Genomic DNA, 27,539 nt, shown 5'->3' with positions numbered 1-27,539 from the left:
CATAGAACATTGAACATAGAACAATTACAGCACAATTTTGGCCCTTCGGCCCACAAAGCTGTGCCGAACATGTCTCTACCCTAGAAATTACTAGGCTTACCCATAGCCCTCTATTTTACTCAGCTCCATGTACCTATCTAACAGTCTCTTGAAAGACCCTATCGTATCCGCCTCCACCACCATTTCCGGCAGCCCATTCCACACACTCACCACTCTCTGAGTAAAAAACTTACCCCTGACATCTCCTCTGTATCTACTCCCCAGCACCTTAAACCTATGCCCTCTTGTATTCACCAATTCAGCCCTGGGGAACAGCCTCTGAACTATCTACCCTATCAATACTTCTCATCATCTCATACACCTCTATCAGGTCCCCCCTCATCCTCCGTCTCTCCAAGGAGAAAAGGCCGAGTTCCCTCAACCTGCTTTCACAAGGCATGCTCCGCATTCCAGGCAGCATCTTTGTAAATCTCCTCTGCACCCTCTCTATGGCTTCCACATCTTTCCTGTAGTGAGGCGACCAGAACATAATATCGGAGATGAACACTAAATTGCTGAAGATTGCGTGGCAGACTCTCTCACATGGACTCAGATTAGTCCTTTCACGACAGGCTTGCTTCCTCTTGGAAGGCATGTATTTGTTCTTGAGCCTCATGAAGTACCTGAACGCGGTGGAGGATCTCAAATGTAGCAGCAGCCACGTCAAGTGGGCTTTGCCCACTGAGTGACTGCAGTCTCTGTGTGGAAGTGTTTGACGTGCGTGGAGGACCATGGTTTAATTTCCCATTGCCGCAGCACATGCATCAAAGTGCCTCTGGCAGTGAACAGTCAATCTGCAGCTTCAAATTAAAGAAAAGCTCATAAACGCCACTTGACACAAGGCAGCAGGTCTGCCTACTTTATGCGTGTCTGTTTATTCCTTTCCTTATATAACGCCCATCTTTATGACTTCCCCTTAAGCTGCCCACCAATACACTTTCCTTTGCTGCAGTGCATACAATTTTGTGTCTGTAAATAACATGGGATGTTTCTCCACATGAAAAGTGTCATGTGAATGTTGTTATGTGCTAGTTACACTTGTTATCACTAACTAATATACTTGCCACAATCATGAGCTAGGTTAACGAAGGTTGTTAATGTGCTGACAACTCTTGATATATATTTGTCTCTTCTATGGACATTGAATGGAATACAAGGCTTTGCTGTTCTTCACTGTCCTGAGTTAACTCCATTTCATTCTCCTGACATTCCTCTTGACTCCCCCCAGATTCTGCCACTCACCTGCACACTAGGCGCAATTTACAGCAGCCAATTAACCGAACGGCCACAAGTCTTTGGGGTGTGGGAGGAAACAGAAACACGGTCACAGGGAGAACGTGCAAACTCCACATAGACAGCACCCCAGGTCAGGATTGAACCTGTGTTGTCTGGTGCTTTGAGGCACCGGATCGACGAGCTGATGTACATGTTGTCAATTTGAGTCTTGCTCTATTAGGAACCCTGCTTCCTTAGACAAGAAGACAAATCAATTGCTCAGCCCAAATGACTATAGAACATCAGAATCAGAATCAGGTTCATTATCGCTGACGTATGACATGAAATTTGTTGTTTTGCGGCAGCAGTACAGTGCAGAGACATAAAGATCTATAAATTACAAAAATAAATAAATAGTACAAAAAAAGAGACAATGAGGCAGTGTTCATGGGTTCATGGACCGTTCAGAAATCTGATGGCGGAGGGGAAGAAGCTCTTCCTGAATCATTGAGTGTGGGTCTTCAGGCTCCTGTACCTCCTCCCTGATGGTCGTAACGAGAAGAGGGCATGTCCCGGGTGGTGAGGATCCTTAATGATAGATGCCGCCTTCTTGAGGCAACGCCTCTTCATGATGCCCTCGATGGTGGGGAGGGTTGTGTCTGTGATGGAGCTGGCTGAGTCTACAACCCTCTGCAGCCTCTTGGGATCTGTGAATTGGAGCCTCCATACCAGGCGGTGATGCAACCAGTCAGAATGCTCCCCACCGTACATCTATAGAAATTTGGAAGAGTCTTTGGTGATATACCGAATCGCCTGAAGGTCCTAACAAAGTAGAGCCCCTGGCATGCCTTCTTCGTGATTGCATTATAAACAATGTGAACATTTCTGTATGTGCATTTCTCATTCATTGGCTGTGAAGCTTTGGTCTAGGGGTGACTGTGATTTGTGTGTACTGTGAAGAATAATGCCCAATTCTCACTTCGTGAATGGGTGTCTGCAATGCAAACTTTAGCCAGGTCTACAAAACTTCCCAGCTTGAATGTCCCTTTCAAGGGGAACTGCAGAACAAAATCTATTGCTGATCCTCTCCCCCGCTACATTAAAAGATCATAACTAGAAATAAGAATGGCAAGGCCAATCATTGAAAAAAAACTGACATTTAATTCACAGTCTCATGTTAAAAATGAAACTCTGATTAATAGAGAAAGCACTGGAAGCAGTGATTAAATATTTCAAAAATGAAATTTTGCTCTGCAGCTGAATTTGATTGTGAAATCTTGCTCCAATATTGTTATGCTTCTAATTTCGATGTTTCTACACTTTAATTGAATTCTGTTTCAAAGTTCGTTTAAGAGTAGTTTCAGTGCAGTCAATTAACACATTGTCCAGTGACCCTCCAGAACATTTGAACTTTGGTGTGTCTGGGTAAATGTGTTTTCTAAATATTGGTTTGTTCAATACAGGATTAACATGAGTAGTTCCACAGTTCATATTTAACAATGAAATTCTGAATTAACTCAATGTTTTTCAAATAAATTTATAATAAATAATAATATCTTAAGTGATAGGACACTGGTTGCCGCAACAACAAAATCTTGCTCAATGTCAGTAAAAGTAAAGAGCTGATTGTTGACTTCAGGAAGGGGAAGGAGGGTGAACATGCATCAGTCTACATTGGGAGATCGGCGGTGGAGAGAGTCAGCAGCTTTAAACTCCTGGGCGTTAACACATCGGACGACCTGTCCTGGGCCCAGAACATATATGCAATCACAAGGAAGGCGTGACAGTGTCTTCTTTACTTTCTGAGAGGGTTAAAGAGGTTCAGCATGTCACCAGACACTCTCACAAGCATCTACAGATGTACCGTTGAAAGTATCCTGATTGGTTCCATCATGGTCTGGTACGGCAATTCGAATGCACAGCAACATAAGAAGCTGCAGAGAGTAGTGGACTCACCCTAATACATCACGGACACATCCCTCCCCATTATTGGTAGTATCTACAGGAGGTGCTGCCTCAAGAAGGCAAATCAAAGATCCCCACCATCTGGGCCATGCCATCTTCTCACAGCTGCCATCAGGCAGGAGGTACAGAAGCCTGAAGTCCCATACCACCAGGTTCAAGAATAGCTACCATTTGGTTCTTGAAGCAACCAGCACAACCCTAATCACTACCTCAGTATAGCAACACTTTGATCACTTTGTACTACAATGGACTTTGTATTTATTTTGTTCTAATTGTGTTATTTCTTGTAAAAATTGTGTATAATGTTTAATTTATGATTTTCTTGTGAATGCTGCTAATCTGATGCTCTGTGCTTGTGATGCTGCTGCAAGTTTTTCACTGCACCCGGAGGAAATAGAGACTTTGGTTCCCCTAGCAGTCTGTTAAAGTCATTTGGTTGAATGCATCATCACCAGAAGTTTCAAACCCAATGGAAAGTCCCTTCTTCTCAAGAACGTGCTTGTCTGGTGGTGAGATGGGACCTTTGACAATAAACTCGACTTTGACTTTAATAAATTTAGCAATGCAAACCATTAACCAGAAAGGGAAAAAATGCCTCTAGTACTTGGTGGTTTGTGAAGTAATATTTCAAACCAGACTGAGTCTATGCACCAAGGATAACCTTAATGCCAACCATTTGCTTATAATGATGATTTGTATAAAAAAATAGAAACTGAATTGAGTGAATAAGCTGGCCATATATTCTGACCATGTGGCCATGTGTGATCCATCCAATCAGATTGTGCTGCATCTCTGCCTCACATAGAAAAACAACTTTTCAGCATGGTCAACCAGACAGTGATCGGTGTGGAATGTCCACAAGGTCATGGGGGAAATAAAGACAACAGCTCCCTTAAACTGTTAAAGTCATTTGGTAGAATGTCTCATCACCAGAAGTTTCAAACCCAATGGAAAGTCTCTTCTGCTCAAGAATGTGCTTGTCTGGTGGTGAGATGGGAGCTCTCAATCAGATTCTTCATGCACAGCAGGAGTCGCAGTCCCACCACATGCTGCCCTTGGCGTGGCATTCATCCATCTCCTTCTTTGCCAAGAAGGTTTGGGAAGGGATGCAGTGGTCTTTACCAAGGTTCTCCTGAGCAGACACTGCAAGATGGCGCCGGAGTGACTCGTTGCAAGCTGCTCTCTGCAAATCTACTCATTACTTCTACTATAATCGTTCTACATTTTTAAATTTAAATTCTATGTCACTAAGTATTACCACTTCCCTTTGGCTGTGACACTTTACTCTGTATTCTGTTATTACTTTTACCTTGTACTACCTCAATGCACTGTGAAATGAATTGACCTGTACGATCGGTATGCAAGCAAGTTTTTCACTGCACCTCAGTGCAAGTGACAACAATAAACCAATAAACCAATAAACTAATACTTTGGCCTGCCCAAAACCTGCTCGTCTTCAAGTGCAAGGAGTTCTCCATTACTGAATGCTGCCGACTGGTACATTCCAGGGTACAGGACAACATGGTCACTAAAGCTTAGTGCAGCCACCACGAAGATTCTGGGGGTGGAGGCCATGGCAAAGGGGTCTCCCCCTTCTGGACACTGAGAGGGTCTGGGCTATGTGGTATTGGTATTGGTTTATTGTTGTCACATGTACCGAGGTACAGTGAAAAACTTGACTTGCATACTGATCGTACAGATCAATTCATTACACATTAGGTTAGTACAGAGTACATTGAGGTAGTACAGGTAAGAACAATAACAGTACAGAGTAAAGTGTCACAGCTACAGAGAAAGTGCAGTGCAATAAGGTGCAAGGTCACAACAAGGTAAATTGTGAGGTCAGAGTCCATCTCATTGTATAAGGGAACCGTTCAATAGTCTTATCACAGTGGGATAGAAGCTGTCCTTGAGCCTGGTGGTACGTGCCCTCAGGCTCCTGTATCTTCTGCCTGTGGAAGAGGAGAGAAGAGAGAATGACCCAGGTGGATGGGGTCTTTGATTATGCTGGCTGCTTTGCCCAGGCAGCCAGATAATGCCTCAAGCTCGATATACAAAAGTGTGGAACTGAAAATTATTGCCATGTTGACATAACGATAATAATGTACACAAATTAAATAATATACTTAGTAGACTAAATGAATGTCCAGCATTGCATAAACATATATTTTATATGATCCTCTTCCTGCATTATTTGTGTATCGGGAGTCATCTGGTCAAACCACAGATTGGAAGATTTGGGAACAAGCACTGCAGAAGACCATAGCAGGTGCAGTGGACAAGTTGTTCAAGAGAAACAAAGGACTGCGGATACTGGAACCTGGATGAACAAAACAACAAGATGCTGGAGGAACTCAGCAGGCCAGGCAGCATCCGTGGAGAAAAGCAGACGGTCAACGTTTCGGGTCAGGACCCTTCTTCAGGACTGAAGATAGGAAAAGGGAAAGCCCACTATGGGTTCAAGAGCCCATGATCTGCCTGGGAATGTTTAGTAACCCGATGAAATAAAGGAAAATACTAAAGCTCTCGTTTTCTCCAATAAAATATCTAGAAATATGGTTAAGACACATTTTTAATTCTATTATCAAAATTTACAATATTTTGAAGATGGTATAATCAGCAGATTTAAATACTCATAGATTCAATAGTGGGATTCAGTCTATGGTTATTTACTGTATGTACACAGTTGGCTGAATATCACAAAGCAAAATGTGTTCATTCTTTCAGCACATTTATAAGGATGAACTCTGGTCAGCAAAACCATAATCATAAAGCTATTACACTGAAAATCAATAATGATTCATCACAGAACATTCCTGACATTGTGTAGCATATTAGTATTTAGTTGTTCTTGCCATCATGAGATTGAACTCTGCTCAGCCATATGTCCAACATCATGATATTAACTGGAGATAGTTTTTTTTTTAAATCATTGAATCAATTGGGGTTTAAGTTTAATCTTGAAGCCAATATTCGACCTGTCAAATCTAAAGCATTCTAACCAAGCTGGGCTGAGATTTTCTTTCATTTAAAATTGTTTTCTGAAAGAACTGCCACACTTTTAGTGCAGTTGGGTAATCACTCTTTGACCCGCAATGATTTCTCTTGATAAATAAAAATTGGGTCTTTGATGCTTTTCTACATTGGATCTGAAGATCCCACAAAAGTCAGCAAAAAAAATGAGCGGAGATTGCTTAGGTTCCAGAGATGTCAGCCAATGGTTAAACAAATGAAGTTGGTTGTTTGATAACAAAGGGGCACTTTCTTGGATGAAGAGTTTGGAACAATGATGGATGAAAGACCCTCAAACAATTACCCATGTCCCAAGGAGAAGTGCAAACATTGTCTTTTGTTGAATACAAACGATTGCAAAGTGCTCTCTTTCCAAACACCGATGTCCCATTGAATCGTCTGTACAAGAACCTGAGAACCCATCCTGTCAAGTGGAGGAACTTGCTCTTCGATCCATTTCCACATGTTCAAAATTAGAAAAGATAAGATTTCTTTACTAGTCACATGTACATCGAAACACACAGTGAAATACATCTTTTTGTGTAGTGTTCTGGGGGCAGCCCGCAAGTGTCACCACGCTTCTGGCACCAACATAGCATGCCCACAAATTCCTAAACTGTACGTCTTTGGAATGTGGGAGGAAACCGGAGCACCCGGACGAAACCCACGCAGACACGGGGAGAACATACAAACTCCTTACAGAGAGTGGCCGGATTTGAACCCGGGTCACTGGTGCTGTAAAGCGTTACACTAACCGCTCCACAACCGTGCTGCGAGATGCTTCCAGCTCAGCATGTCTGAAGTATTCACTCCTGCTACAGCTGTTTCACCCGAACCCAAAGAATTCTCCCAGACCCTTAAAGGTCTCCCAATCACTCCTCTGGGATCTGATTGTTCACACCTATGCCTAAAGTTCAAAGCTCACCTGTTCCTGCCATTCTCTTTTGAACTGGAGAATTCACCTTTATATCTCCATGCTCAATGCTCTTTGATCACTTGCGGTCACCTTAAAGCAAGGAGGTTTTGAGCATGGTATGCAGTCAATTTGTTCCAGCATGCCTAACAGGAGTGAACATGACCATCCCTTTTATTTATCGATACCACAATTGGCTGTAAGCAGCAGTGATCTTGATGCTAGAATAGGGGTGGATATAGAACATACATAGGGTGGTTGGAGGCATGGATTAAACGTGCAATGGCAAGACAAGAATGACTTAATGTACCCACTAACCATAGTGGTAGAGATTGTGGGCGTTGATCGACACAGAATGATATGTGGTTTGACATCAAGTGGTCTTTCCATCAAAAATCAAAGCTTTCCATCCACACCTTCCAAACACTTGACTAATCGAAGTACATACTTGATACTGATGTCTTAAACATTTCCAGTTCTTCCTATCTTTAATCATTAAATACCAAATTGAATGATAATTGTGTTCTCTCATTCTGAGTTATTGACTGATTTACTTCACATCAAATTGAATAAAAGCAAATTATACCAGAACTGCTCACTCAGACCTACGATGTGTGGTCTTGTTTTGGTGTCTTTTATTCAGTCTATGTCAGTGATGTGTGCCTGTGTCTTCAAGCACATAAAATTCAACCTCTGCTAATAAAATTCCATGACCTCTAAAACTTCTCAAGTTTTTTTACAGCCTCAAAATCATTATTACTTTGATGTAAAATAGCTACAGTGGCATGCAAAAGTTTGGGCACCCCTGTTCAAAATTTGTGTTACTGTGAATAGCTAAGCAAGTAAAAGATGACTTGATTTCCAAAAGGCATAAAGTTAAAGATGACACATTTCTTTAATATTTTAAGCAAGATTACTTTTTTATTTCCATCTTTTACAGTTTCAAAATTACGAAAAATGAAAAGGGCCCGAAGCAAAAGTTTGGGCACTCAAATCCCTCAAACAAGAATTGAAAGACTCTTAGTTGGCTACAGAAAGTGTTTACAAGCTGTGATACTTGCCACAGGGGGTGTTACTAAGTATTGACCATGCAGGGTGCCCAAACTTTTGCTTCAGGCCCTTTTCCTTGTCTCTTGGAAATCAGGTCATCTTTTACTCACTTAGCTATTCACAGTAACACAAATTTTGACCAGGGGTGCCCAAACTTTTGCATGCCACCGTAAGTATAATTTAGTGCAGTGGTAGGAACAGTGTTATAAATTCAAGTACACTCACTAAAAAGGTAAAATATGTCATTTGGATGTGTTTTGAGCATGAAACATTCTGGTTTTATGAATTATTGGCTAATATAGGGATTACATTTCAAAAGCTGGACTATTAACAAAACTTCATATTACAATCAACACAGGCACACCTAAAGGATGCGTGCTTAGCCCACTGCTCTACTCTCTCTACACTCATGACTGCGTGGTGAGGTTCAGCTCAAACGCCATCTATAAATTTGCCAATGACATCACTGTTGTTGGCAGAATCTCAGATGGTGACAGGGAGGTGTGCAGGAGTGAGATAGATCGGCTGGTTGAGTGGTGTCGCAACAACAACCTCGCACTCAACGTCAGCAAGACCAAGGAATTGGTTGTGGACTTCAGGAAGGGGAGGTCAGGAGAACACACAACAGTCCTCATTGAGGGGTCAACGGTGGAAAAGGTGAGCAGCTTCAAGTTCCTGGGTGTCAGCATTTCAGAGGATCTGTCCCGGGCCCAGCACGTAGATGCAACCATGAATTGAACTGTGTGCAATTCATCAGTCCAGCCTGTTATAAAGGTTCCAGTGCACAGGATCACAAGAGGCTGCAGAGAGTTGTAGACTCAGCCAGCTCCATCACGGGCACAACCCTCCCCACCATCGAGGACATCTTCAAGGGGCGCTGCCTCAAGAAGGCGGCATCCATCACTAAGGACCCTCACCATCCGGGACATGCCCTCTTCTCATTACTACCATCTGGGAGGAGGTACAGGAGCCTGAAGACCCACACTCAACGTTTCAGGAAGAGCTTCTTCCCCTCCGCCATCAGATTTCTGAATGGTCCATGAACCCATGAACACTACCTCATTATTCCTTCTTTTTGCACTATTTATTTATTTCTGCAATTTATAGTAATGTCTTTGCACAGCACTGCTGCTGCAAAACAACAAATTTCATGTCATCTAAGTTAGTGATAATAAATGTGATTCTGATAAATCCGATTCACTGAATCCATGACCACTTAACAGTGCACAATATGAATTGAACATTGGTCTATTTTCAAGTGTTAAAATAATCACTACAAAATGAAAAAAGGCAGACAGGAGCAAGATCAAACAAGTGCTGCTGGAAGGTCAGTGAAAGACACCCTTTGGTCTGCCCGAAACTTGTTGGTCATCCAGCACAGCGAGACGTCCGTAAGGGAACGCTGCTGACTGGCACATTCCAGGCTGCAGGAGTCCGTGCTGAGGGACGCACTGAAGCTCGGTGCAGCCAATGCTAAGGCTCTGTGGGGAAGGACCTCAGTCCGGGCTCCTTCTGCTACCAGACCTGGAGGGGCAGAGTCGGGTGGCAAAGCCCCTCGAACAATGAAAGGGGTCTCACCCCAGGGAGCCACATGAGAGGCAGGCACCTCAACTCTGGGCTTTCCCTGTCTCAACCTCTCCAGCTTTTTTTTTATTAAAACAATACGATAAACTGTGCAAAAAGCTAGTAAACTTCATTATTTATTGTAGAAAGGTCTTGACTGGCCTCTTGGCTGAATTTGAACTTTTACCAGCATTGGATATTCAATATAACTCAAGGCTGACAAGTCAGTTACAATCTAATTCTGTACCACTCTTCAACATACCTATTAAGTCAGAACATTGAAATAGCCAAAGAAATTCAGCAAGGTTGAAAATAACAAGATTTATTGTATTGTTGGTGGGACCGATAAAAACTTTTTAAAGAGCCCTCCTGCTGATGGCGAAGTTTGCGTGAACATACACGTGTGCAAGTGTGTGTGAACATACATGTGCGTGAACATACATATATGTTCTGGCAAACCACAGTTTTACTGTTATTAACAGCAGCGAGGTCGAAGACATGAACTTGTAAACTTATCCTTGTCAACAAATCTCATAATCTGAGTGCTATAAATCTAACAAGGTTTTATCTTTATGTCATAGTACCACTCTGTAAAACGAGAAGCTGTTTTAAGAAATGTCATGTTAAAAACCACAGTGATTTACAGACACACCTACATGGCAAAGTTCTGATGGACGCTCATTAAATGTGCAGAGGGAGAGATCATCCTGAGACATATGCACTAATTGCTCAGTCCCAAAATAGGCCAATGATGAATTTTACAATTTTAAAACATTTAACTTTTACTTATGGACGAAGTGTAGCTCCGCGTTCAAATATAAATAGAAAATAAGCAGTTAAATTAACTAACATTGTGCCTGTGCTTTTATTGAGAAGTGCCTACAGTCAAGAACTATGATGGCAAAAGAACTAGAAAAATGAAATAACTTTTTTATTCACAAGAAATATGCTGGGAAATGCTTGACCGATATCTAGTGTGTCTAATTGTTGCAAATCAGGATGATGTTGAGTTGGATGATTTCAGAATGGTAATGGGAACACAACTGCCTTTAAATAATAGAGATGCAGTACAGAGACAGGCCCTTTGGCCCAACGAGTCCATGCTAAGGGTCTCAGCCTGAAACGTCAACTGTTTATTTCCCTCCATGGATGCTGCCTGACCTGCTGAGTTCCTCCAGAACTTGTTGTGTATGAATCCTACACTAACCTTATTTTTTATTCTCCCCACGTTCCCATCAACTCCCCCCACACTCTACCACTCACCTACACACAGGGGCGATTTACAGTGGCCAATTAACCTCCCAACCTGCAGGTCTTTGGATGTGTGAGGAAACTGAAGGACCCCAGAGGAAACCCATGCGGTCACAGCAAGAACGTGCAAACTCCACAAAGACAGCACCCGAGGTCAGGATTGAACCTGGGTCACTGGTGCTGTGAGGCAGTGGCTCTACCAGCTGTGCCTATAAACATTTAAGGGCATCTGGGGAAGTAAATACTATTTCTCCCCTAATCCCCCGTGATAACTTTTCCTGGAACGAGCATTGTGCAAGTGGGAATGGGGATTGAACCAGGGAAGACTATAACCCACCCTGACCTTTTCATTATGAGCAGTTTGCTGACATTCATCTTTTATTAACAAGCTGATAGGGTGATGGAGGCAAATTCATTGGGAGCTTTAAGAGGGCTTGGATGGGCACATGAATGAGAGGAAAATAGAGGGATATGGGCATTCTGTAGGTGGGAGGGAATAAATCTGTCGGCACAACATTGTGGGCCGAAGGGCCTGTTCTGTGCTGTACTGTTCTATGTTCTAAGCTCATGAAGAAAGCAGAGACCAGGCTGTCGGCTGAGGACTAATTCAGCGCAGGATTGCATACTTAATCCAAAATCTTTGCCTTTTCGCCACATTCATCAAAATTGTGTCGTACAATACAATTTTTTTCTTTTATCTTCTGGGCAGATAATTAGAAAATTATGTATCTTGCCCTCTGAGCAGGTGCCTTTGTTCACACAGAACCACAAATACCAGTATATTTCTTGTATGTTGTATATGACTTACTACTCCAATGGATTACTTATTTGGAATGCAAACATTAGTTGTTTGGAGGATAGGAACTATCAGAGCTGATGTTAATATATGGCACAACTAACCAGCGTTTCTAAAATATAAGCCATCATGCAAAAAGAGCATACCTTGATAGACAGCCTTAAATCCAAGCGATCCAATGTTTCATCAGACTGTAAGTGGAGCCACATCTGATTGCTCATGCTTACAATCAAGTCAGGGACACTCGAGCCTGTAAGTCTAAAATGTGAAAAATGTAGATAATTAGCACAATTAGGAAGTGCAAATGTTTCATTTAACTTGTTAGAAACCGTGTTTGTTATTTATCATTTGCCAAATAACAGATTTCGAAAGGTGAACCAACACTCATAATTACATGTACATGTATTACAATCAGCAGCCAGAGTACAAATGTTTGTTTAATGAGAGAGAAAAATATTTGTTTACTAACTAAGGACAACTGGTGTCCATGTTATTAAGCGTAATAGCTACTTTGATAGTCAATTGTTCAATGTATAAATTATTTTCATTTCTAAATATGGCATTGAAATTTCATCCTTACATTTGCAAAATGGATACTTCCCTCATTCAGTTGCCTTTGTGTATGAAAAAAAAGCAAACTTGAATCAATATCACCTTGCTCTTGCAATGTAAAGTTTATCTGCCATAGCTGCCTCCTGTGGGAACTTGCATTGAGTTTGTTGCACTCGTTGTATTAAATTAGTTGGACTTGAAATTCAAGAGTGGATGGCAAAGAAGTAAGTTGGGCATTCTATTGATGCTCAGGTTTAACTTAATAAGATTGAGCATACGAGTTATTTATTTTTGAAATGGGGACAAGTGCAGTTATTAATCTAGAACAATAGTGAGCTCTTTCTTATTTTTACGATAGAAAAGTGGCTGCTGTACCCATTGCTGCTTGGGTTACGATACTGGCAATCACAATGCTTGCATTTGTTTCCATGCAGTGGGGTTTTATAACACTCCTCGTAAATTAGATCTAACTTAAATATATAATTATTCCATGAACAATATAATCAGTGGGTTAAACTTATACAATTTAATTAATTCTACCAATAAATACATAATACTGAAAATAAAATAAATACATACAAGATGATAAGAGGCATAGATCGAGTGCACAGTCAGAGACTTTTTCCCAGGGCAACAATGTCTAACATGAGGGGACATAATGTTAAGGTGATTGGAGGAAGATATAAGGGGGATGCTTGTTACACTGAGAGTGGTGGGTGCGTGGAACGCGCTGCCGGCAGAGGTTGTGGGGGCAGATGCATTAGGGACATTTAAGAGACTCTTAGACAGACACATGAATGATAGAGAAATGGGGGGGCTATGTGGGAGGGAAGGGTTAGATAGATCTTAGAGCAGGATAAAATGTCGGCACAACATTGTGGGCCAAAGGGCTTGCATTGTGCTGAAGTGTTCTATGTTCTATGTTCTAAAAACTACATTTAATATAGTTCTCCTCAGAGTTCTGTGCACAATGTCTAAATTTACTCGATTTCAATGTTGAAGTGCTTCAGAATACACGATGCCTTTCTTTTCAATCCTGTGTAAAAACGTATGGATTTTTTTTAATCTCCAAATCTTGAGAAACCAACATACAGAATGGGAAAAGGGCTGAGTTTCAAGATTAAGGCCAACAACTCTGAGTGATTGTCCTTGCACCTTGTGAATGCTCAAGGGAACAGGGAACTAAAGTCACTTAAATTGGAAAGATAGTTCAGATGGAATGACTGGTACCTGAAGGATGAAGAGATTTTCCCAACAGCATTACCTGTCATTATTGTAGCCTCATTTACAAGTAGTCGTAATTTTTGAACTGATAACCTTGTGCCATTGCATAGTATCTACAGGAGGTGCTGAATCAAGAAGGCAACATCCATCTTCAAAGATCCCCACCATCTGGGCCGTGCCGTCTTCTCACAGCTCCCATCGGGCAGGAGGTACAGAAGCCTGAAGTCCCACACCGCCAGGTTCAGGAACAGCTACTTTTCTTCAACCATTTGGATACAACAGACACAACTCTAATCACTACCTCAGTACAGCAACACTGTGACCACCTTGCATTAAAATGGACTTTGTTTTTCTTTGTTCTATTTGTTTTCTTTCTTGTAAAATTGGTATAATTTGCATTTAGTTTATGTTATTCTTCTGAATGCTGCTTACATGATGCTATGTGCCTGTGCTGCTGCTGCAAGTAAGTTTTTCATTGCATCTGTGCACACATGTACTGACAATAAACTCTGACTTTGACTCCAGTACGGCTGGATCCAAATTCCTCAGTAGCACGATTGGAACTCTTCCTTTTAGTTCAAGATTATGTGATGGCACTCCAGGTGGTGTCACGGAGTTAAAGATTCATCAGGAAACTGTTCAACCTCATCAATGTCCATCACACTGCTAATAGATTCATTTTGTACAGGTTGTCTGGCAAGTTTCAAAAAGGTGGTCGTTATTCATGCCCTGCAGTGTGTCATTGTTTGGCGCTAATACGTCTCCTTCACATAACCAGTGGTATTTCAAGTAGTGTTGTGTGACATTTGGGAAAACAGCTTGAATAAGACCATGAAGTGATGTGACAATTCGGTCCAAATCAAAATCATTCCTGTTTAATCTTTGTGCTTAATTTCTCAATTTGCTAATTTAACTAAATTCAAAGCAAACCCTCCAGCAGATGGATTGCCTGTCAAATGTGCTCACGTATTGGTCTTCCAGTGTAATCATTTAACATTTTCCCTAATATATGATGCTTTAATACAGGATTTCAATTCGTCTGCCTTAGCACCTTGTGCAATTTCTGGTAGCATTTGATGAAAATCTCCAGCTGTCGTCAAAGAAACACCTCCCATTAATTCAGTATTGTGTCTTAGATCTTGCAACGTTCGATCCAATGCTTCAAGGGCTGCTGCGTGAGCCATTGTACATTCATCCCAGACAATAAGTTTACAATATTTTAGAAATGTTTCCTTTGCAATTCCCCCACCAAATGTTACATGTTGGAATCTCCACATTTGTCAAATTTAAAGAGAGATTAAAAGCTGAATGTGCAGTTTCCCCCTGTCAAAAGTGTTGAAGGAATGCCTGATGATGCCACAGCTAAGGCAATCGTGTTTTGTCTTCGAGCCTCAGCTAAAGGTAGATGAATAAGGAAACTTGTCCCTTGTTCCACCAAAGCATCCCAAAAATATGATTCCTTTGTCACTGCAACAACCTCTGTAATGGTATCGAAGGCATTCTTTTGGTACCTCACTAAACTTGGTTCTTTCTGTCAGACATACTCGTCTAACTAGTTTAAGTTGTTTCTGCAGAAACTCGGTGTACAAACTTTCAGTTTCCCATTTGTGGTTCAGGTAGTTAGTACTTAAAAAGTATTTAGGTCAGGGTCACCCAAATATTTAGTACCTCCAAAATAAATCTGAAAAAAAAAACTCATCAATTTTCAATGGGGAAAATTAAAATTAGGTCCCTGGGGCTGTGGAGGGTCCCCAGTGGGGGTTTTAGGAAGAAACAAAGAGTGCTGAGCACATCCTAACGTGAAACCAAACTTACAAGCAAAAATTCAGATTTCTAGATTGTTTTGTTAATGAGCTTTGTGTGAAACACACACATCGTTCTTATGACGCTCTGCAGTATCGCATTCCTTTTCGGCAAGGCTCTACACTCATGAATGTGTGGCTGAGCGCAGCTCAAGCCCTGCCTCTCAATTTGCCAATGACGCCACTGTTGTTGGCAGAATCTCAGATGGCGATGAGGAGGCATACAGGAGTGAGACAGATCGGCTGGTTGAGTGGTGTCACAACAACAACCTCGCACTCAACGTCAGCAAGACCAAGGAATCGTTTGTGGACCTCAGCAAGGGGAAGTCAGGAGAACACACACCAGTCCTCATTGAGGGGTCAGCAGTGGAAAGGGTGAGCAGCTTCAAGTCCCTGTGTGTCAACATTTCAGACGATCTACCCTGGGCCCAACACACTGATGTAATCATGAAGAAGGAACACCAGTGGCTACTTCATTTGGAGTTTGAGGAGATTTGGTATGTCAACTATAACTCTTGCCAATTTCTACAGATATACGGTGGGGAACATTCTGACTGGTTGCATCACCACCTGGTATGGAGGCTCCAATGTGCAGGATTGAAAGAGGCTGCAGAGGGTTGTAGACTCAGCCAGCTCCATCACGGGCACAACCCTCCCCACCATCGAGGACATCTTCAAGAGGTGGTGCCTCAAGGAGTTGGCATCCATCATTAAGGACCGTCACCATCCGGCTCATGCCCTTTTCTCATGACTACCATCGGGGAGGAGGAACAGAAGACCCACACCCAACGTCTTAGGAACAGCTTCTTCCCCTCTGCCATCACATGATCCATGAATCAATGAACACTACCTCGTTATTCCTCTTTTGCACTATTTATCTATTTTTTTTGCAACTTATAGTAATTTTTATGTCTTGCACTGTACTGCTACTGCAAAACAACAAATTTCACAACACATGCCAGTGATACTAAACCTAATTCTGATTCTGAATTGAGACATATAAGCCCAATTTCAAAACAACCAACTCAAAAGAATATCTCAGCAGAGTAGCTCAAACTAGATCTGAGAAAATCGTCATCAGTTTGCAATGGGGAAAACAAAAACGAGGCTCATTTTGGGCTAAGGAGGACTTTCTATGGGAGTTTTAGCAAAACAAAGAGTATAGTTCATATCATGATGCTAAACTGAACTTACATGCAAAATTTCAGATTTCTAGGTTGCTACGTTAATGTGTGGGCATTCTATTTTATTATATAGAACATAGAACATTGGACATTACAGCACAGTACAGGCCCTTCGGCCCACAATGTTGTGCCAACACTTAATCCTGCTCTAAGATCTATCTAACTCTTCCCTCCCACATAGCCCTCCATTTTTCTATCATTCACGTAAAGTTGTTATCTTTATCAGTCACATGTACATCGAAACAGAGTGAAATTAATCTTTTGCATAGAGTGTTCTGGGGGCAGCCCGCAAGTGTCACCACGCTTCCGGTGCCAACATAGCACGCCCGCAACTTCCTAACCCGTACGTCTTTGGAATGTGGGAGGAAACCGGAGCACCCGGAGGAAACCCACGGAGTAAGAGTCTCTTAAATGTCTCTAATGTATCTGCTCCCACAATCTCTGCTAGCAGTGCATTCCATGCACCCACCACTCTCTGTGTAAAAAAACTTACCCCTGACATCCCCCTTATACCTTCCTCCAATCACCTTAAAATTATGCCCCCTCGTGTTAGCCATTGTCGCCCTGGGAAAAAGTCTCTGACTGTCCACTCGATCTACGCCTCTTATCATCTTGTACACCTCTTGTATCTTGTATATCTTTGGATTACTTAGTGATGATTACATTTGGAACTCATTGTGCTGTTGCTGCCGTAAATACTGATTGTGTGGCTCATCCTACCCAGAGAACTGCTTTGAATGAACTCCAGCATCCTCCAAACCCAAGCTTTGCCAGTTTTCAAAGCTGTCTAACCCAGTGCAGGTTCAGTCGAGAAGTTCCATGAGACATAGGAGCAGAATTAGGCCATTCAGCCCTTCAAGGCTACTCTGCCATTCAATCATGGCTGATGTATTTTTCCCTCTTAACCCCATTCTCCTGCCTTCTCCCCGTAACCTTTGACGTCCTTACTGATCAAGAACCTGTCAACCTCCACTTTAAATATACCCAATGACTTGGCCTCCACAGCCGTCTGTGGCAATTAATTCCACAGATTCACCACCCTCTGGCTAAAGAAATTCCTCCTCATCTCTGCTCTAAAGGGATGTCCTTTCTATTCTGAGGCTGTGCCCTCTGGTCCTAGACTCTCCTACTACTGCAAACATCCTCTCCACGTCCACTTTATCCAGGTCTTTCAATATTCAGTAGGTTTCAATGAGATCCCCCCTCATTCTTCTGAACCCCAGCGAGTACAGGCCCAAAACCATCAAACACTCCTCACACGTTAACCCTTTCATCCCTGGGATAATTCTCGTAAACCTCCTCTGGATCCTCTCCAACGCCAGCACATCCATCCTCAGATATGGGGCCCAAAACTGCTCACAATACTCCAAATGAGGTCTGATCAATGCCTTACGAAGCCTCAGCAGTACATCCTTGCTTTTATATTCTAGTCCTCTTGAAATGAATGTTAACATTGCATTTGCCTTCCTTACTACCGACTCAACCTGCAAGATCACCTTTAAGGAATCCTGCACTAGGACTCCCAAGTCCCTTTGTACCTCCAATATCTGAATTTGCTCCCCGTTTAGAAAGTAGTCTCCGCCTTTATTCCTTCTACCAAAGTGCATGACCGTACACTTCCCTACGCTGTATTCCAATCTGCTACTTCTTTGCCCATTCTCCCAACCTGTCCAAGTCTTTCTGCAGACTCCCTGCTCCCTCAACAGTACCTGCTCCTCCACCTATCTTTGTATCATCCGCAAGCTTAGCCACAAAGCCCTCAATTCCGTTATCCAGATCATTAACATGTAGCATGAAAAGTCGCGGACCCCAACACTGACCCCAGCGGAACACCACTAATCACCGGCAGCCAACCAGAAAAGGCCCCCTTTATTCCGACTCTTTGACTTCTGCCAGTCAGCCAATCTTCTATCTATGCTAGTATCTTTCCTGTAATACCATGGGCTCCGATCTTGTTTAGCAGCCTCATGTGTGACACCCTGTCAAAGGCCGTCTGAAAATCCAAGTGAACAACATCCACTGACTCTCCTTTGTCTATCCTGCCTGTTACTTCCTCAAAGACTTCCAACAGATTTGTCAGGCAGGATCTCCCCTGGAGAAAACCACGCTGACCTTGGCCTATTTTACCATGAGCTTCCAAGTATCCCGAAACCTCATGCTTAACTATGGACTCTAACATGTTACCAACCACTGAAGTCAGGCTAACTGGCTTATAATTTACAGCAGACAATTGGTCAGTGGGAGGAGGGAATAACTGGTAAATGCTGGCTCCAACCCAAAAGATGGTACAACCTTGGATGTGGACACACATGGAAGCCCGTGGAGATGGTAGAAGAAGGTGTCAAGACTTAGAAAAAGAAATAAGGCATTGTGGCTCTCCAAGTACCCCAGAAACATGAACATAAAAATCGAGGCGGATACTTCAGCTGAGCACAAATGCAATGTTGCATTGTTGGATGTGATGTCTTTTGAATTAGGCTTTGAACCAAGGTCCGATCTACCAGTTCATTTACAAGAGCATTATTCTTCATGTAAAATTATTGCTGTTATCGCTAGTGTGCTGGTATCTGTGTTCCCCAATGAACAACACTTGAAACCGATTATCCGGTCAATATTACAGTGGCATGTCCTGTGGCTCTTCTTGAAATGCAGTTAATTGGGAAATGGAAGTTATCATCTGAATGCAGAATGTCGAAGAGTGGAGAACAAAAAACTTCAGTAAAGTATGCGAGTATCTGGGTCATGCACTTTTAAGAGGATGTCAAGTCCTTACAAAGGATGGAAAGGATATTTGTTATCACTCTGACAGGCATGAAGGATTTCAATTATATGGATTTAGTTATAAGGGTTGTTCTCTTCAGAGCAGATAAGCTAACGGTGCATTGTAATGGATTACTTTTTTCAAAATTGTGAAGGATTTTGACAGAGTAAATAAGATATTGTTTCCTACAGCAGACAGGTTGGTGCAAAGCGGACGCAGAATTAAGTAACTGACAGAAGAACTAGGGTGATAAAAAGTAAAACATTTTTATGTAAGGAGCTTTTATAACCTGGAATGCACTGAAAGCAGACTGAAGAACAACCTTCAAGAAGATTTGCATAAATACTTGAAAGAGAATAAAATACAGAGCAAGGGAAAATGGAGACATTGCATCGCTCTGACAGTGGGCCAGCCCATGCCCCAGGAGTGGTTAAACTCCAGCTGTGCTCTATTTTCCTATGATTTGATGACATCGATTGTACTGTGCTTTCATTTATCTATAAACCATTGTAACCATGTCAACTGCATGACAAGATTTATCTTTATGGAACATTAAACCAGCTTTCCTCTGAATGAGGCAAGTACTCTTAGCATAGTTACTTTTATTCCAAAGAACCTATTGAAGCTGAAAACAATTCACACTAAGGGCTCGGTGAGGGAATTCCCTTTTATTAGAACAGAGAACATAGAACAGTACAGCACAGAACAGGCCCTTCGGCCCACAATGTTGTGCCGACATAGCTAATCCCTCCTACCTACAGAGTGCCCATTTTCCTCTCATTCAAGTGCCCATCCAAGCCCCCAATGAATTTGCCTCCACCACCCTATCAGGCAACGCATTCCAGGCATCCACCACTCTCTCAGTTAAAAACTTACTCCTTATGTCTCTTCTGAACCTGCCCCCTCTCACCTTAAATGCATACCCTCTGGTACTAGATCACTCAATAATAGAAAAAAGATATTGCTTGTCCACCCTATCTATGCCTCTCATAATTTTACACACTTCCAACAGATCACCCCTCAGCCTCCACCGCTCCAGAGAAAAGAACCCAAGATTGTCCAGCCTCTCCTGATAGCACATGCCCTCTAATCCAGGCAGCATCCTAGTAAACCTCCTCCGCACCCTCTCTAAAGCCTCGACATCCTTCCTATAGTGAGGTGACCAGGATTGCACGCAACACTCTAAATGTGGCCAAACCAGGGTTCTATAGAGATGCATCATAACTTCTTGACTCCTGTACTCAATACCTCGATTAATGAAGGCGAGAATTCCATAAGCCTTCTTAACCACCCGATCTACTTCTGTAGCCACTTTCAATGAAACATGGACTTGCACCCCAAGGTCTCTCTGCTCTTCAACACTGTTAAGGGTCTTGCCCTTAAGAGTGTACTGCCTCTTGACATCAGCCCCACCAAGGTGCAACCCTGGTACTTACTGCAGTAACCTTGTTGCAGTAAGTACATCAGATATCTTGATCAGATAAGGTAAGATTTCTTTATTAGTCACACGTGCATCGCAATGCACAATGAAATGCATCTTTTAGTAGAATGTTCTGGGGGCAGCCCGCAAGTGTCGCCACACTTCCAGTGTCAACATCGCACGCCCACAACTTCCTAACCCGTATGCCTTTGGAATGTGGGAGGAAACCGGAGCACCCAGAGGACACCCACGCAGTCGCGGGGAGAACATACAAATTCCTTACAGACAGCGGCGAGAATTGAATCCGGGTCGCTGGTGCTGTAATAGCGTTACACTAACCGCTACACTACCGTGCCTGCCAGCACGGCATTCTGCAAAGCATTCTGAAAGAAACCAACTGAATTTTGGACTTTTGAAGAATGGACCAACAAGGCTGGTGCCTCTTACAGGATTTATGAGGAATTCTATAGTTCAGGAAGACACCCAAAAACCTCACTCTCATCAAGATTCAGAACATTTGCAACTTTGCATACCTGATGAGCCTGACTGAGCAGATGAGTGAAAAGAAAATTCAGGAGCAGAAGTGAGCCAGTGTTCATGGACATTGATCACCAAGTCTTCAGTCTGCAGTCATTCGAGCTAAATGCCACTGAATTGGGATGCTGCACAGAAGTGTTCAGGAACAGAATGAGAGGGAAGAGCTTCTGGGCCGATTTATCCAGAACACTGTCAGGTTCCAAGGAAAGTAGATTGGAATGGCAGGATCCTGCTATGAGGGGGAAAGGTAGCATCCTCGACAGACACGACTGAGAATTGTGAAGGACATGGTGTCTACCTGGGGACGAGGGAAGGGAAGTTTCAAAGCCTCAGAGAGGAATTTGAGAGAGGAAGGACATGTCGTTTTATTGGTCCACAGCAGACCAAATGGCACTTGCAGGAACAAACAGGAGCTCCTGCGAAGTGAGTAGCAGGAGTTAGTGAATGCCTCAACAAAAAAGACAAATAAGGATCCGTCAAAGGTTTTAAACATAGAACATAGAACAGTACAGCACAGGAACAGGCCCTTTGGCCCACGATGTTGTGCCAAACTAATTAAGCTAGTAATTAAATGCCAAACTAAACTAATCCCATCTGCTTGCACAAGGTCCATGCCCCTCCATTCTCTGCACATTCATTTGCCTATCAAAGAGCCTCTTAAACGCCTCTATCGTGTCTGCCTCCACCACCACCCCCGGCAGCACATTCCAGGCATCCACCACTCTCTGCGTGAAAAAACTTGCCCCGCACATTTCCTTTGAACTTGCCCCCTCCCAGGATGGGAAGAAGATCCACAAGAAAGGAAAGTGGTCTAAATATAAATGAAATTGCCAGCTTGAGACAGATTAAAGGAAGCCAAAAATAGCCAGGGAATGAAAAGAATAAGTAATTATCGAACAGTGAGTGTGATAAAAAAAGGTGGATGAAAATAAAGTGAAACAACCTTTTATTGCAACTATGTTTATCTATCTCCTCAACAGAGCACCCGTGGGCAGGGAATTCAACACTGCAAGACATACGTACTTAGAAAAGGCAGAGAGGGAAAAGCAGGGAGCTGAATTGCTGCAGCAGGGTTTCTATAATTAGCTTTGTCTGCTGCTCCAGGTGAGAAACCCAAGGAAATAGAACACAAGTGAATAGTGATAAGAATTTGGACAGGATCAAGCACATAGACGGGTTAAAAAAAGACCAAAGAAGGTGAAGGGAAAAAAAAATTATTTATTTCTTTATTAGTCACATGTACACCGAAACACACAGTGAAATGCATCTTTTGCGGAGAGTGTTCCGGGGGCAGCCCGCAAGTGTCGCCACGCTTCCGGCGCCAACATAGCACGCCCACAACTTCCTAACCTGTACGTCTTTGGAATGTGGGAGGAAACCGGAGCACCCGGAGGAAACCCACGCAGACACGGGGAGAACATACAAACTCCTTACACACAGCAGTGGGGATAGAACCCGGGTCGCTGGTGCTGTAATAGCGTCACGCTAACCGCTACACTACCGTGCCACCCACATACAAATGAATTTGGTAAGTAAGTTAAGAGGTACATAATGATAATCATCGAGTGATTATTCTTGAATGGCCAAAGTAAGCAGGAAGATGGATTAGAAGGCACATTGGACCCTTTTGCAACTCAGTAGGGAGAGAAACTAGCACCAAAGGACTGAATATCACACTGAGCAATGGAGAATGAACCAGCTGAAATACATAGGTGATAGTACAATAGGCCTTGATACAATATGATTTCAGATAATAATTGAGTAAGATGTAAATATCACTGAGACCACTGCAAGAGATTGGGGAAAATAATTCTTTTGGGGAAATGTTAATCAAACTCGGGAAAACAAAACGTTTCAGAAAATTCAAGGAACAAAATATAAGAGCTATGATTGGTGTTCAGAGCTCAAGATAAAAACACATTCTGATTAAGAAAGAAGAACTAACAATGACTAAACGTGCACCATAGAAAGCATCCTGTCCGAATGCATCAGGGCTTGTTACGGCAACTGCTCTGCCCGTGACGGCAAGACACTGCAGAGAGTTGTGGACACAGCTCAGCACATCACGGAAACCAGCCTCCCACCTCCATGGACTCTGACTTCTCGCTGCCTTGGTAAAGCAGCCAACATGCACTGTGTAAGTATTTATTGCCTATTCCTAATTACCCTCGAGAAGGTGGTGGTGAGATGCCTCCTTGAAACGTTGGCATCAGACTGGAGAACATACCCCAACAGTGCTGTTGGGTTGGGAATCCTCGGATTTACAGCCAGCAATAATGGACTGGCAAAATACTTCCAAGCCAGGACAGGTTGTAGCTCAGAGGGGAAGCTGCTTGTGGTGGTGTCCCCATGTTCTTGCTGGCCTTCCTTCCATCATGGTAGAGGTTGTAGGTTTGGCAGACACTGACATAGCAGCCTCGGTGAATAAGCGCAGGGCATTTTGTGGATGGTAACCAGAGTGCAGTGTAGATGAAAGGAATGAACATGCAGGGCAATGGACAGAATGCCAACCTGGCAAGCTACTTCTTTCTGGATGATGTTGATCTTTTTTTGAGTATTGTCAGAGCTGCCCTCATTTAGGCAAGGAGAGAGCATTCCATGAGAGAAATAAAGGACTGCAGATGCTGGAATCTAGATGAAAAACACGATGATGCTGGAGGAACTCAGCAGGCCAGGCAGCATCCGTGGAGAAAAGCAGGCGGTCAACGTTTCGGGTCAGGACCCTTCTTCAGAGGATTCCTTCACTTGTTCCTCCTGGTTGCTAGAAAGGTTTTGGAGCAATGAATCTCCCACTCCTGTATACAACACTTCCAATATCTAAATTACCAAATCCTCACACTAGATGGATTGTCCATGGATGTTTGAAAAAAGGCAAAAGATTCTGGAGATTGGATACACATTTAATAATTACTTACAAAAAACTGTAGTGCCAGATGATAGCTGATTTTATAAAGATATATTAAGAGGGAAGATATAACAAAGTAATTGATTATTAACAGGGGAATTACAACAGAATCCAACCAACAAAGAGAATTGAAAAATATCTAGCATCTTAAGCTACCATAATGAAATGTCAAAATGGATTTCAACATGAAAAATCCTGCTTGACTAACCTCGTTGAATTCTTGGAAGGAACAAGGGAAACAGATCTACTGCAGTAGATGTAATTTAATTGGATTTTCAAAAGGCCTTCAGTAAGCTGTCACATCAAAGATTGATGAATGTCAGAGCAAGAAATATCAGGGGACAATAAGCTAAATTAATATTCAGTGGGTGTAATGCAAGAAACAGAGGAAAATAGGATTAGGAGTCGACCACTAACCTCTCAAGCTTGCCCCACCATTCATTAAGATCACAGCTGACCAAGGTTGGCCAACTCCTCTTCTGTGTCAGTTCCCTTAGACTTCACTTCTCAATCTTTCAAATATATTTATCTACGTCCATCTTAAATACTTCTCATGATCTGACCTCTACATCCTTTGGGGGGGGGGCAGGGGATTCCAGAGATTCACTACCCTCTGAGAAAAGACGTTTCTATGCATCTCAATAATCAACTGCTCTGCCTGGGACCACAAGAAACTGCAGAGAGTTGTGGACACAGCTCAGCACATCACAGAAACCAGCCTCCCCTCCATGGACTCTGTCTACACTTCTCGCTGCCTCGGTAAAGCAGCCAACATTATCAAAGACCCCACCCACACTGGAAATTCTTCTCCCCCCTCCCATCAGGCAGACGATACAAAAGCCTGAAAGCACGTACCACCAGGCTCAAGGACAGCTTTTATCCCGCTGTTATAAGACTATTGAACAGTTCCCTATTACAATAAAATGGACTCTTGACCTCACAATCTGCCTCTTTACGACCTTGCACTGCCTGCACTGCACTTTCTCTGTAACTGTAACACTATATTCTGTATTCTGTTATTGCTTTCTCTTGTACCACACCGATGCACTGATGTGGTGAAATGACCTGTATGGATGACATGCAAAACAAAGTTTCTCACTGTATCTCGGTACATGTGACAATAGTAAACCAATTTACCAAAAGACCACCCTCTTATTTTGCAGCTACGTCTCCGTGCTCGTACCCCTCCCAGTAGTGCAAACACCTCAACATCTACCCTGTCAATCACCCTTAGTATCTGATATGTTTGAATAAAGTCACCCCTCATTCTTCCAAACTCCTAGGAATGCAAACCCAAACTGTTGAGCCTCTCCTGAAAGGACAACCCTCTCATCCCAGGAATTTGTCTGGTGAATCTCCTGTGGACTGCCTCAAATGCTTCTTTATCCTTTTGTACAAAATGGCAAAAAGCAGAGAGTCGAAGTAAAGACTTTTTATTTAGAGTGGTTGAAGGTGCAAAGTAGGGTCCTGCAAGAATCAGTGCTTGAACCACAGTTGTTCACAATTTACATTATCAATGAAGATACTGGAATCAAGCACACATTTTCACACCGGCTCTCCCCTCCTCCCCCGCACCTGCCCATCACTATCTCTTACTTGCATCTACCTATCACCACCCTGTGCCCACCCTGGCTCCCCTCCTTTGTCCACCTATCACTGTTCTGCTTTTCCCTCCGATATATTGGGCGTCTTTTTACTTTCTTCAGTCCTGAAACGTTGTCCGCCTGCTTTTCTCCAAGGATGCCGCCTTGCCTGCTGAGTTCCTCTAGCGTCATCGTGTTTTTCATTTAGATTCCAGCATCTGCAGTCTCTTGTTTCTCACACATTTTCCAAATTTTTGTACAAAACCAAACTGGAGACTGGATGATACCTAAAACTGTGGTGAATGGCAACAAATCATAAGAAGGCACAAGAGACCACAGATGCTGGAATCCGGAGCAAAAATAAGATGCTGGAGGAACTCAGCAGGTCAGGCAGCATCTGTGGACAGAAAAGGACCGTCGACGTTTCAGGTTGAGACCCTTCATCTGGACTAATTGTTGTCACATGTAATGAGATACAGTGAAAAGCTTTGTTTTGCATGCCATCCAGACAGATTGTTCCATACACTGAGGTAGTACAAAGGGAGAAGCAATGACAGTATGCAGAATAGAGTGTCACAGTCACAGAGAAAGTGCAGTGCAGGCAGACAAATAAGGTGCAAAGGCCATGACGAGGTAGGTTAAGAGATCAAGAGTTCACCTTGATCTCTAAATCTACCTCATTCAAGAGTCTTATAATTAACGAATTACAAGAAGACATTGATAAAACTTGATTTTCTTTGGTAAATGAATCTCAACACAAGGAGCTGCAAGGTATTTCATGTTCATTCAGAGATTGAAATGGTCAAATTCTTTGCAAATAAAAATCTAAATTGGGTGGAGGAATAACTGGACCTCGGAGTACAGATACTGAAATCACCTGAAGTACCAACAGATCTTCGTAAGGCAATCTTTAAACACTTGATGTTACTTCCAGGCAGATAAAATCAAAAAGTAGGGAAGTTATGCTAAAGATGTGTTAAACCTTGGTTAAATAACACTCATCAATTCATTTCCTCCTCTCCACCTCCCATCAGGCAGAAGATATAAAAGCCTGAAAACACTTACCACCAGGCTCAAGGACAGCTTCTATCCCACTGTTATAAGACTCTTGAATGGACCTCTTGCATGATAAGATGGACTCTTGACCTCACAATCCACCTTGTCGTTGCCCTTGCACCTTATTGTCTGCCTGCACTGCACTTTCTCTGTAACTGTAATCTGCATTCTGCTATTGTTTTCGCTTGTACTACCTCAATGCACTGATGTGATGGATTCATCAGTATGGATGGCAAGCAAAACAAAGTTTTTCACTGTATCTCGGTACATGTGACAATAATAAACGAACTACTGATTACAAATTCCAGCTTTGGACAAGATATTACAGCATCACAAAAGGCCAAGATCATCTCCAGAATCATTTCATCTCTCAAAAGTAAAGGGAGGGAACGTTATTCATGATAGGCCACTGATTTGAAGTCTGTTTCAATTATAGGTGAGCGGTGCTGACCTCAAAGTTATTGAAACAGACAGTTCCATCACACTGCAGGTCTCAACTGGTGACTGGGTGCATGGCACACTGCAGCTCAAAACTTTGATGATATGCCACAGTGCTTTTGAGCCTCTGCACCTCAACGTAGCAACTCGGCAAGGTTACTGTGACAACAGTCTGCAACTCAATGGCATGAACATTGACTTTTCCAAATTTAGGTAACCCTCCCCTCTGGAGGTATGTTTCCCGCCTCTGCACCCCCCCTCCCCCCCACCAAC

General features: G+C 42.7%; 1 protein-coding gene across 1 annotated transcript in view; it reads right to left on the bottom strand.

Moving 5' to 3' along the window:
• Positions 1-27,539, bottom strand: part of LOC127575302 (CUB and sushi domain-containing protein 1-like) — a 2,402,828-nt gene that overhangs the window by 727,481 nt on the left and 1,647,808 nt on the right. The window contains 2 exon segments of the mRNA XM_052025075.1: positions 11,951-11,986; positions 11,989-12,062. Coding sequence (XP_051881035.1) covers positions 11,951-11,986; positions 11,989-12,062 — 110 coding nt within the window.

This window comes from Pristis pectinata, chromosome 10, assembly GCF_009764475.1.
Source record: "Pristis pectinata isolate sPriPec2 chromosome 10, sPriPec2.1.pri, whole genome shotgun sequence".
Lineage (NCBI taxonomy): Eukaryota > Metazoa > Chordata > Chondrichthyes > Rhinopristiformes > Pristidae > Pristis > Pristis pectinata.
Note: the sequence above shows the minus strand (reverse complement) of the source record. Positions and strands in the feature narration are given on the sequence as shown.